This window comes from Pseudoliparis swirei, chromosome 11 (assembly GCF_029220125.1).
Source record: "Pseudoliparis swirei isolate HS2019 ecotype Mariana Trench chromosome 11, NWPU_hadal_v1, whole genome shotgun sequence".
Lineage (NCBI taxonomy): Eukaryota > Metazoa > Chordata > Actinopteri > Perciformes > Liparidae > Pseudoliparis > Pseudoliparis swirei.
In genome coordinates this window covers 1,714,672-1,728,111 of record NC_079398.1, presented here as the reverse complement: position 1 = coordinate 1,728,111, position 13,440 = coordinate 1,714,672, and the positions used below count along the sequence as shown (strand labels likewise).

General features: G+C 43.8%; 1 protein-coding gene across 1 annotated transcript; it reads right to left on the bottom strand.

Annotated features, from left to right (window-relative positions):
• Positions 1-1,537: 1,537 nt before the first annotated feature.
• Positions 1,538-5,120, bottom strand: LOC130201942 (Krueppel-like factor 11). The gene is made up of 4 exons (XM_056427159.1): positions 4,949-5,120; positions 3,898-4,176; positions 2,571-3,531; positions 1,538-2,338 (listed from the first exon to the last, which is right to left on the bottom strand). Exons 1-4 carry the CDS (start codon positions 4,985-4,987, stop codon positions 2,037-2,039), a joined length of 1,581 nt encoding a protein of 526 aa, XP_056283134.1. The 5' UTR covers positions 4,988-5,120; the 3' UTR covers positions 1,538-2,036.
• Between the last annotated feature and the right edge of the window lie 8,320 nt (positions 5,121-13,440).

The following is a 13,440-nucleotide window of genomic DNA, read 5'->3' as shown; positions in this document are numbered from 1 at the left end:
AAGTAGGCTGCATTATGTATCGAGACCACTTTCGTATGTCTAGTAGTCTATTTGAAAACCACGTCTTCCTATTGCCAATTTGCCAATAATAAGATAAACATGTCGGTTGTCATGTATTGACATTAATATTATCATCATTATGTCGTTGATTTGCCTAAAGTGATATGCACAAAAAAACATGAAGGAAATAAGAAAATAAAACTCCAAATTCACAATGTAATGTTGAATGCAACGCCATTTAAATGTTGATTGTATAAAGCTGTTTAGTTCATATGCCTTTTTCATTCATACTGTTTGTACACAACTACATTGTGTCTATTATAGTATATGCAAACTAAATGTCTTTGGGTTTACGTTCTTAATACAACAACATTAATAAATATACAGAAACCAGTAAACATGTTTTGCAATTAGCACTAAATGTGAAATGCATTATGATCACCTGTGCTATTTAACTATTTTAACCATGTAAAACGACCATGTTCTGGTGTAAATAGTGAAATGACATAAATCGGCCTCAAGATGTCGCTGTAGATCACTGCTCAAGTGGCAGAGAGCCAGTGGATAAGTCGGTCAGTAAGGCAAAGGGGCGGATATTTAGGAAAGAGAAGTGATTGGTCGCACCCCCAACAGTTCATATTTCTCACTGATTGGGGCGTGCTGTCACTGATGGAGGCTGCACACAACCACTGTTTTCTTTCTATTAACTTTTTAACTTTCCCACTTGCATCCTGCCAACTTCTCCAGGTGAAAATATCTTCTATGTTAAAAATTATAGGAGAACATGGTGTATGTTCTCGAGGCCATCCTTGGTCATATGACCAAGGATGGCCTCGAGAACATACACCATGTTCTCCTATAGTTTGTTTATTTCATATACATGTACTGCATTAATGCTCAACCTGTTTACATTGCAATCTATACATTAAACTACACCTGTTCACCTGGCTACCAGTGTTATATATGGTTATAGTTTATTCCTGCATTCTAACTTCTGCACATCTAAAAAAAAATGACATTTGTATCAGTGTTGTTGGAGGAAACCTGAAAACTAAGAATTGCATTTCCAACAAGTGCTTCACTGCAATTGTTGCGCATATCACATTGTGACCACTAACGACAAAAACAAAAGATGTTTTCCAAATTATATGGAAAAAATCCAATGATTTTTCACTGAATAAAACTCAGTGGTTTATTATGCTAGAGTCACATAGCCCCGCCACCTCCTTGTCCTCATGTGAGTGCTGGTTAGGCTCAAGTGATCAGTTAATAAACTCTAAAATAAGGCAAACAAACAACAATCTCTCTCTGAACTAACAAACAGGACAATGTCCTTCGATGGTCGAACCAAACAGCTTCTATAACACCTAATTTCATTCAGCCAGTTGACCAAAAGAGGCCGGTAGTGGGAGGAGTCGGCGTCACACAGGATGTGGGCCGGCACTACTCTGGGAAAGATTGCTGACTCTACCTAGATCCCACACTTAGGGTTTCCGGATAGGTCACCAGAAAGGTCACAAAATGCACAAAGACTGACTCACTTAATCTTTTTTTATTACAAATATGTATTAAATAATATGAAAAGTTAGACAGGGAGATATAATCAAGGTATAATCATAGTACTGATGGTTAATATTCATATCATGTTCACATGTTTTCCCAAAAATGACAAATATAAGCATTTTCGTAGGACAACATACAATACATTCCCAGACAAATATATATCAATATATATATCAGTATCAACACAAACAAAGAGGAAGTGTTGTAGATGGGGTGGAAGGTGAAATGTATAAGACAAACTTCATACAAAGGCTTTGGCAAGAGTGCATTGATATTATCAAAGATATCAAAGTAAACAAAATAATCCTTTAAAGAAAAATACATGTACAAATGAGCAGTAGAGAGGAATAAAAGAGTCCAGTGCATGTTTTTCTGTCATTCCCATGAGTGAAATAGCAGCAGCCGTGTGTGCTTGGCTGCTCCCGGTGTCCCTGTGGTATCTTGGGAGTGGGTACGATGGCAGTGTTCATTGTCTACTTTGAGCCGGCAGGTACCAGCATGCTCAGAGTGGCAAGGCCAGCTTTTGGAGGAGGTGTCTTGCCAGCAGCCATTTTGTTCAGGCTCCGGACATCAGCCTGCCAGGAGGGCATTTTCTTCGTGGTCATGTGGCGGCGGGCGTGTTTGGTGAGGTGATCGCTGCGCATGAATCGCCGGTCGCACACGGGACACACAAACTTCTTCTCGCCCGTGTGCGTCCGCCGGTGACGGGAGAGCTCGTCGGAGCGGGCGAACCTCTTTTCACAGCCGTCCCAGCTGCAGCTGAAAGGCTTCTCACCTTAAGGGAAGCAGACGAGGAGAGGAGGGAGTCAGTAAGTGAGTCAAACTGCAGTCATAAACACTGGACCCCCATCGTGTCTGAGATGTAACAATGAGCTCACTTTCTTCCCGTCAACAATGACGAGGAATGAATGTGTTCACAAACAGGATGCGACACTCATCTGCGCTCCTAATTTTTTCCCCCCCACATCCTCACGAGTATCAACCAAACCAAGCAGTTCACCCCTCACCTGTGTGTGTTCTCAGGTGAGCCTTGAGGTGCGAGCTCTTGAAGTACGTCTTCCTGCAGCCCGGGAAGGTGCAGACGTAGTTCCTCCTGCGGGAAAAGTCCATCTTTGTTGCTGCCATACCGCAACTGGGCCCCGCGGGCACATACATCGGGGCCGGGGCCAGAGGTAGCAGCTTGGTGTTGCCCAGAGTCATGACGGCCTGAGGGCAGTGAGGGGCCTGAGAGAGGGAGGACTGAGGGAGGACCAGCATCACCGTTCCCTGGGGCATCGCCGAGCCCATGATGAGGGACTGCTGGACGGGGGCGGCGTTCGCTGAGGCCAGCTGGGGGAGGATGGGCGTGGCGGTGGTCCGAATCCCAGTGTTGGATGTCTGAACCGCACTCGGGATGAAGGCTGAGATTATACCCGATTGGCTGGTGACAGGGAACATCTGGCAGATGATTTGAGGGCTGGGGATTGAGGGCGGGGACAGGGCTAGGGGAGCAGAGGGAGTGGGCGGGCTGCTCCGCGGCTGCACATGGACAGGAGTGGGGGTGGAGAAGCTGTTCAAACACCGTGAGGGACTGGCGTAGTGCTCTGTTCTCGAGGCGAATAATGTGGCTGTGAAAGGAGCGGGAGTAGATGGAGGTCTGGGTATCTGCTCAGTCTTTGTAATACGCTGCTGCTGGCAGAGCGCTGCGGCCGCCGCTGCGTCTCCGGTGCTCTTCGGACTGGGGGCCGCTGGAATGCGTTGTTGGCAGGGGGCGCTGTCTGCGGTGTGGCGGATGACGCTGGTCGCCATAGCTCTGCAGGGCTGTGGCGGAGGAGGGAGGGAGGGCGTCTTTTCGGCAACGGGTGCCAGGACAGGCTGACGGAGGCCGGAGCCACGGTGCTGCGAGGACACGGCCGGCGGGCCAGATGCCGACTGGAGCGCGGCGCCGGACGCCTCCACAGAGCTGGGGCTGTGAGGGGGAGTCATGCACTGCGGAGAGAGGGGAGAACACGAGGAGAGCCATTAGTGCGACATGGCGGCGTGGTGACGAGGAGAGTGTCTCGAGGTGTACAGGGGGACGTGTTTGCAGAGAGAAGTATCACAATGTGAGTGATAAAGAGCTATAAACTGGGATTTTTATGACACTGTCTTAAGGTCAAACCCGCTTACAGCATCAAAAAGCCGTGTGGCTTGTTGGAATGATTGACTCTCAACAGACAGCAGCAATCTAATGTTTCACGGATGTGTGATATCGGTGTCTGCTGTTATTAAGATGCGGGCAGAACTTTATGTTGCAAATCTGACATGTTTATTGTGAAATAGTTTGACACCCGCACAGCATAAAAAGCCCCTTACCAGGGAGGAGAGGGACACAAAGTCCTTCGGGGGCTCTGGGAGTTCTGACGGCATGGGGGAGTCACACGAGTCCGAAGCTGGGGTGAGGGGTCTGGGCTTGCAAGAGTTTGGCCTGCTGCTGCCGAGGAAGTGGCCCTGGCCCCAAGAGCTCATGCACACCAGCGCTTCAGCCGCCTCCAGGTCGGTGTACTCCAGTCCACAGGTTGCACTCGGGACAGACTGTTCGCTGTCGTGCCTTCTTCTCTTTGAATACGACCCGCAACGATCCATATACTCAGCCTGAAAGGAACAGTAAATACACTTCAGACAAAGGAAGCAAAACGAAAGTACTTCAGGATTAAGTCATCGGGGTTATTGCCAACTAAATGATTTGCTTTTGGCATAGATGCAAACAAAGCTTTCTAGGCCAATGATAACAATGGGGGGGGGGGGGGGACATCTCTGTTTCCAGTTATCACATGCTCTGTCACTGCTCCTCACTCTAAAGGTCCCATCCCAACTGCACGATGCTGCCAATAAGGGAGAGGGGGTGTTGATGACTACACCCCAGCCCAGCACGCACCGCCTTTGGCTCAGAGCCAGGAACCCTCCCATTGCCAAATATAGACCTAATAGTGACGTGCTGCTGAGATGAGCAACGTGAAATCCCCATAAAGCGGGTTCGCATCAGGAAGTAACTTGTTATTATACGTTATAACTTTATTACACATTTTTTACAGTGAAATAAGCAGATTACTGATCCTCCACGAGCACACAACCAGATGCAATTATGTGTCAACAATGACAGGCTACTTGTTTAAATTTAATTTGATATAGGTAATTAATGTTTAAAGAGAAAAATGGTGGGTTAATTATGACAAACAAGGGTTTATGTTTACATTGAATGTGGTTGATGTGGTTTATTATATAGGTATAGATATGTTTTATTAGCTTGTGACTTGTCTTTCAAGCTGAAATATAAAATATGTAAACAAGTGAAGGTTACTGGACGGCGGAATAAATGTCGCGCCCAAATTAAAGTAACGTAAACAGTTAAATTAATTAATCTTACCCCGTTTGAGTCCATTTCTGTAAATGTTCGCGATGGCATTGAAGAATACAAAGTCTAAATATCACTTTGTGGTCGTCAAAGCCCGGACAGAACAAAGAGACGGCGGTTGCCAGAGCTGCTGCCTGTGCTGGGGTAGGGTTGAGGTCTCTTTTTTCTCTGACTGACTCCCTTTTCTCTCAGCTGTGTGTGTAAAACACGGGGAGGAGAGAAAAAAAGAAAAACAAAACTCACAACGCGCACGGGCGGGTAGCAACACTGAGCCAATCACAATTGAGTGTGTGAGGAGCTGCAGCCAATGGGTGAGCAGAGAGCGCGTGAACAGTGCGTGCTCGCCGGACGGTTGGAGGAAATAGGGTGCGTGGCCGTTGGTGGGCGTGGCCGTGAGAGTCAGCAGTGTCAGTGTAAACCCGATGAACTGCCATCCACGAACTAGGCGAAAGGTCGATCCAGTCTATGCTGCGTTTACGGGCTGTAGGAATAATATGAAAAATCAGCCAAGAAAGGACATTGTTTTGTTAAGATATCTAAAACCTGAGCATAATTTTTCTTGATGTATTTTGATAAAGATCAAATGCAAATACAGCCAAAGTGCCAGGACTACAACGCAGTTCACAACAAATATTTAACACACAATCGTCCGTTCTATACATGGGCATATGTAAATTCGCAAAAAAACGTTATTATTCCCTTGCATTTTAAAGCATTAAACAAGAGTGTGCATATTTGTTTGATCCTGTCTGTTAAGTGGCTGCTCAGGTGTGGATTACATATCATGACGTTGATACGTTCCCTAACCCAGGTAATAATATCCCTATCTACATTTTTAATTTAAGATGACAACATATTCTCAACCAGCCGTTGAAGAAGTAAGTGAGTTTATAGTTAACACTCTCGGGGAATAATTGATAAGGTGTTTCCACTTTATAAACTCAGGATTTTATTTTAGGTTATTATAAATGTACATATTGCACTTGACTTTATTGCATATCATTTCTACTTGCCAGTGGAAAAATGTCGAGCTCTATTGTCTTCTTGAAAGCGAGGCGGCAAGGTGAATTTATTTGGACCACGTTTCTCACAATACCTGAACGCAACACCAGTGTCTCGATGAAGCGCGGGTTTCTGTCTTGTTTTTCTGAGCTGTTTGTGCAGCTTTCTCACAGAAGAAGCAGATAAACAAGCGCTTAAATGTACAAACTGCACAAACACATAGTCACTAAGCTTTATAGTGAGCAAAATCTTGTTTTTGTCCATGTTATTACTGTAGCCCCAAACCATCTTACCAGTGTAATAGTGTATCACTGTCACTTCAAAAGTACATGTTTCAATGTGATTTTGCAGCAAATCAGGTCACCCAGGAGAGGCCACCAATTAAACGCTATAAATGATATATGGCAAAAATTTAGCTATTCTTTGCATGATTTTCACATTTGTTTTTTTCTGTGGGTGTAGTAGACACTGGGATTATGGGGTGGAGCCAACCTCTGTGCTCCATATACATTTGGACTAGTGTTACATTTGCAGAGAAATACATTTCATGGAAAATCAAGTGTAGGCCTACTGATGCAATACACTGATACTCTTTCATCAGAAAAAGATAATGTGCTTTGTTCTACTGTTAATTATTTTCTTTAAACATTATGTAAAGGTAATGTACGTTGGCCTGTTTTTCCTGTGGCCTATTGTCTGACCATTTCTATGAGATCATTCTCACAAGCACATGTAGGAGAACTGAAATTGGTCTTGACCTAAATATGCTGTTATATAAACTATATTAACTGTGATTGGACAAAGAGAAAATGTGTCAGAGCTCCTAATGAACTTCTGAAAGCCCTGATATAAAAAGAAAGGTCCACAAGAATTTGTAAATATTACCAATTGGTAAAAACAATATAAGTGTACCTTTGGTAAAAAAAACAATAGTAGACCCATTGTCCTTTTCATGAGCATCAGACTCATGATATTTTAGTTTCTGCTTCTCAAAGCTTCAAAAATCATATGACATCACTTTCACAACCTGCATAACATTGTTAAATAGTTATGCAAGTTGCAATTGCAGCAGACGGTAGTATCGCAGGTGTGCTAGCCCTGGCAGCGCCTGGCTGGCGGAGGCCGTGCCTCAGTTTGACTCACGTAAGCATGACCTGAGGGAGCAATGAGGGCTTGGAACTGTAGTTTAGCAGCAGTGCCAGCAGTTAGTGAGAAGAGAGGGGAAGAGGGAGGAGTTACGAGGAAAACGTGTTCGCATGCAGGCATGACAGGCAGAGCCCGGCCTCAGCACGGCAGTCTGTTTGTGATATAAGTGGGGCAGGCCGCTTCAACTCAGTTATGGAATCTGGAGGAAAGGTTACACTGGCCCTATCTGGGCCTCATGCTCACCTCCCCTGTCCGGCCAACTCCCCCAACTCAAGAACTCCAAGAGGGGGAAGTTGCCCCAGCAGGGTTAAATATATCACCCGTGGGCTATATTTCACTAAAAGCCCCAGAGCTCTGACAGGCAGCCATAGACAAGAGTGTTATTTCCACACAAAGTATATCCACATGAAATGTAAGATGTTGTCATATTTGGCATTACACGTTTGAGCATAGGGTTCATAAATACCAATTTACATTGTTTTACCATCATGTAAGAGCACACACTTACGTCTCAGTCAATTGTGACCGTCCTAACTCACACTGAGGACTGCACATGCATGACATGAAGAGAGCTGTCAAAGCGGTAATACTTTCATTAGATCACAGAAGAGCCACAAAAGTCACTTGATTATTCCCTTTTTATTTATTTATTTATAATTTCATACATTCATTAGGAAGGAAAACTGGAGAGAACCAAATGACCACCTTAGGCTTCGTGCTTATGACAAGTTGTGAAATCCCTTCATTGCGCTCTTGTCAATGGGTTTATATTTGTGTTGATGGAATGCCTCCAAACTGGATTGTTCTGATTATTATTGAAGATAATCTCGTCGCACTTGGCTCTTATGCCTCTGAAATGCATTTTTTTAAATTCTAACTTTTCAAGGTGTCGTGATGATTTTGGATTCACAGAAGCTAACGCCAAAGTTATAGACATGTTGAGAATGGCAGCTCCTCCCCGCCATTGCTTCAAGCTGGCATCTGAGGAAAGGACACAGGAAGAAGGATCCTTCATCTTCGCTTCCTTCTGACCCTCTTTTTGTAGCCTTCACTGATTGCTTTTTTAATTTATGATAAATGCAAATACTGGACAAAGGCAGAACAAACTAGCTTCTGCTCTGTGTATAAGTAGGAACAATGGGACGGAGAAACACAAAGAAAATACATTCCTTTACTATATGAGTAAAGTTCATGGTAAAGCATTTTAAAGGAAACATTCAGCTTCAAATGGAAATTTCCTTCTTTAATTACTGACTTTAATATTAAAACCCAAGTCAGCTTTCACTTCAGCTCCTTCTAAAGATACAAAATGGTCATCAAATGTATCACAAATGCATATTTATTCCAGTATCTCCTACATTTTATAGTAAGGTCATGTGTGTGCATTCTACAAAACGATCACAAATAATTTTTGAGGTAAATGTTGGACTTTTAGAGCACAATTCCATAGCTGGCTATAAACATGTGGATAATGCTGCAAAAGATGTGTGGAAGGATTTAATGTCAGGGTAATCTGAAACAATCAGTTGAGATCGTCATTTTCATTTTGCAGAGCAATAACTTTATAGCCTCATTTCCTGATACAATTGTTGGCCTTTTATATTTTTGTGATTATTTTATGTCTTAAATTGATTACAAAATACGCCATGATCAGTTATTGCTGGAACGGAGCTAACACAGATATTTTTGATAACATTGTGTGTGTGTGTGTGTGTGTGTGTGTGTGTGTTTGTGTGTGTTATATTGTAAAAATGGCCTAACAACAACTCACAGCTGGCCTGTTGTTGAAGCCGCATCTCTGATGTCAACAGGATGCTTTGTGTACCAAACACAACACACATGGCCCCGCCCTCTCTCTTCCTTCACATCAGAATGGAGGGGCAACAGGGATTCCTCTACAAGCACCTTGCTCCTGATTGGTGGGAACGGGATTCTAATCTGTTGCTATGAGACACTGACTAGTGTTCTGTTGTCCTGGCAACATGAGGAACAGGAGGCAGGATTGCGGGCTCCCTGGAGGAGCTCCCCTACAGACGGTCTGAGCATGTGTGCTGCCTAATGATGAAGGCTTGGAAAGCTGGGAAATTATGGAAATATTACACTTGATCTGTCTGGTTGTCTGCCTGCAAGGGAGATACAGTGCATCCGGAAAGTATTCACAGCGCTTCACTTTTTCCACATTTTGTTATGTTACAGCCTTATTCCAAAATGGATTAAATTCATTATTTTCCTCAACATTCTACACACAACAACCCATAATGACAAAGTGAAAACTGTTTTTTGCAAATTTTTGCACATTTATTAAAAATAAAGAACGAAAACATAACATGTACATAAGTATTCACAGCCTTTGCCATGACACTCAAAATGTAGCTCAGGTGCATCCTGTTTCCACTGATCATCCTTGAGATGTTTGATTAGAGTCCACCTGTGCTAAATTCAGTTGATTGGACATGATTGAGAAAGGCACACACCTGTCTATATAAGGTATCACAGTTGACAGTGCATATCAGAGCATAAACCAAGCCATGAAGTTCAAGGAATTATCTATAGACCTCCGAGACAGAATTGTATCGAGGCACAGATCTGGTGAAGGGTACAGAAAGATTTCTGCAGCATTGAAAGTCCCAATGAGCACAGTGGCCTCCATCATCCGGACATGGAAGAAGTTTGGAACCACCAGGACTCTTCCTAGAGCCGCCCAGCCAGACTGAGCGATCGGGGGAGAAGGGCCTTAGTCAGGGAGGTGACCAGGAACCCGATGGTCACTCTGACAGAGCTCCAGCGTTGTTCTATGAAGAGAGGAGAACCTTCCAGAAGGACAACCATCTCTGCAGCACTCCACAAATCAGGCCTGTTTGGTCGAGTGGCCAGACAGAAGCCACTCCTCAGTAAAAAGCACATGACAGCCCGCCTAGAGTTTGCAAAAAAGCACCTGAAGGACTCTCAGACCATGAGAAACAAAATTCTCTGGTTTGATGAAACAAAGATTGAACTCTTTGGCCTGAATGCCAGCGTCATGTCTGGAGGAAACCAGACACTGCTCATCACCTGGCCAATACCATCCCTACAGTGAAGCATGGTGGTGGCAGCATCATGCTGTGGGGATGTTTTTCAGCGGGAGGAACTGGGAGACTAGTCAGGCTTGAGGGAAAGATGAATGCAGCAATGTACAGAGACATCCTCGATGAAAACATGCTCCAAAGCGCTCTGGACCTCAGACTGGGGCGACGGTTCATCTTTCAACAGGACAACGACCCGAAGCACACAGCCCAGATAACAAAGGAGTGGCTTCGGGACAACTCTGTGAATGTCCTGGAGAGGCCCAGCCAGAGCCCTGACTTGAACCCGATTGAACATCTCTGGAGAGATCTGAAAATGGCTGTGCACCGACGCTCCCCATCCAACCTGATGGAGCTTGAGAGGTTCTGCAAAGAAGAATGGGAGAAACTGCCCAGAAATAGGTGTGCCACGCTTGTGGCATCAGACCCAAGAAGACTTGAGGCTGTAATTGCTGCCAAAGGTGCTTCAACAAAGTATTGAGCAAAGGCTGTGAATACTTATGTACATGTTATGTTTTCGTTCTTTATTTTTAATAAATGTGCAAAAATTTGCAAAAAACAGTTTTCACTTTGTCATGATGGGTTTTTGTGTGTAGAATGTTGAGGAAAATAATGAATTTAATCCATTTTGGAATAAGGCTGTAACATAACACAATGTGGAAAAAATGAAGCGCTGTGAATACTTTCCGGATGCACTCTATGTTATTATTCTGCAATGCCTCGCCATATAATGCTTTATGACTTTATGAAACAAGTACATTGTTCTTTCGTCATCTCTTTTCAGAGACCGACAGTATAGATTATTGAACTGAAGTCCATTTGAAGTCTGCAAATTATTTCGTTTTGGTCATATTTCAATAAATGCTTTTAATGTTACGCATACCTTTATTCACTCCTGTTGTGCAGCGATGGCGACTGGAGACCCGTTGAGCTCTTTTCAGTGCACTTTATGTTTGTTGTTTGTTTGTATTTTTTATTCAGTCAATCAAATCAAATACAATACAATATGTCTTCCAGTTAATTCATTAAAAAAAGATCACAACATGCATTGTAAATGATACTTACAACCAACCTCGCAAGGGAAAGTATACAACATAAAACCAATTGGAATTGGTCAAATTAAATAATGTTGTTCACCTTTTACACACTAAAACAAAGAGGCAAACTACAATGGAGCAAAGGGATTAAGCTGAGCCAAAAAAAGAGCACCTCATTTTTTCTGACAGCAGATGATTCCACAAGCAAAATTAAAACATGTTTTTTAATTTTTATTCAATTTAGTATTTTTCTATTTTGTTTGTTTCTATCGTTTGTTTTTTAATGTTCTTATTTGAAATGTTGGAAGAAACACTGAGCCGTCGTGTTTTTATTATGTTCGGCTTGAAATATGGGAGGACACCGAATGACCCGGAGGAAACTCAAGGACGAGGGGAGGATGGGGATTTGGCAGCCGCCCCGGATGTAGCGCTTGAAAGGCTTGATGAAACTTTTTCCCATCGCTGAAAAACACCTGGCAACTGTGCACGTCTTTGGCCGTGGCCTGAGGAGGGCAGTCAGGTGGTGGATCTTCATATTCTGCAAACCCCAGTCGCTTTCTTTGAGAGCCAAACTCCTTTTCAAAGTCTTTCATAGCGGCCTTGTTGATTTGACTCATGCTGTAAATGATATTTTATGACAGCAGAGCCTGGCACGTTCATTTCCCTTCCGCACCTTGTATGACAGGTGTTCGATGACGTCGTTGACGTCTGTGTTCAACACGTGACAGCTGGCTGTGCGAGAGGCTTTTGTGATGAGCCTCATGGCCGCAGCAGTGAGGAGGTTGTTGTTAACCTCTCTGTTAGGGGATGAGGTATCATTACCTTCGCATTGAAAATGCCGGAAGGTTATGTTTTGATCGCCGTGTATTTATTTATTTATTTATTTGTATGCGTGTTATTCGCAAAACTCAAAAAGTATTGAACCGAATCGCATGAAATTTGGTGGGATGATTGTTTATTATCCGGGGACCAGTTGATGAGATTTTGGGATCGATCGGGTCAAAGGTCAAAGGTCAAAGGTCATGAACAGGTCAAAATCTTTCACAGAACTCAAAAAGTATTGAACCGAATCACATGAAATTTGGTGGGATGATTTTTTATTATCCGGGGACCAGTTGATTAGATTTTGGGATCGATCGGGTCAAAGGTCAAAGGTCATGAACAGGTCAAAATCTTTCGCAGAACTCAAAAAGTATTGAACCGAATCGCATGACATTTGGTGGGATGATTGTTTATTATCCGGGGACCAGTTGATTAGATTTTGGGATCGATCGGGTCAAAGGTCAAAGGTCATGAACAGGTCAAAATGTTCTTGAATCGCATGAAATTTGGTGGGATGATTGGTTATTATCCGGGGACCATTTGATTAGATTTTGGGATCAATCGGGTCAAAGGTCAAGGTCAAGGTCATGGAAAGGTCAAACTCTTTTTTTTACCATAGCACGATACATTTTTGTCCAATTGGCATGCAACTAATGCCAAAATGTTCATAATTCAATGCCCAATCTTGTGATATGCGAAGGTATGCGCTCTACCGAGTGCCCATTCTAGTTTGACTCTGTGGAGACTCCTTTTTTTGGCTCTAGTCTGGGCTGCGGCGCTGTGGGGAGTTGGAAACAGACCGTTAAAGGCTCAACAGATTCAGAAGACAGCCACTTCAAAAATCTAACTCCATGGTACCTGACATTGAAGCTGATCATGGCAGGTGCACTCACGAATCACGATGTCTTGGATTTTCGGTGAAGCGCACCAGAAACATTGTCTCTGTGACTTTCTTTTTTCTGAAGGCTCCTTCTCCAACCAGAGCAGCACCTGCTGCGAGAACGTTCCCACCGTGTCCTCCGTCACGGCATCGAGAACTTCAGGAGAAGACTTAGTGGCATCCACCTTCCTGAGCTCAGAGATGACAGTGGCACAGAGATATTTTACAGTTTGAAATATGGGAATCTGATATGCCGGGCCGGCCAGCTGCCAGCTTCTTCGCGAACGTCCTGATTTTGCCACCGGACATGATGGTTCCAGTGTTATGCTTCAGGTTTCCCTCTCACGTTTACGTTATTTAAGTCTTTTTTCATGGTCTCAAAATCGACTTGAGAAGACAGCTGCCTTCTCACACTGATTGATGTTGCCACTCAGAAAGCTCGCTGCAGGTTTGGGCCTCGGAGGATCTGGACCAGCTCCTCGGAGAATGCCAGCTTCATCTTCTACGAGTCTTTGCTGTTTCCCACTCGCAAGGATGTTGGGCTCTTTCGTTGTA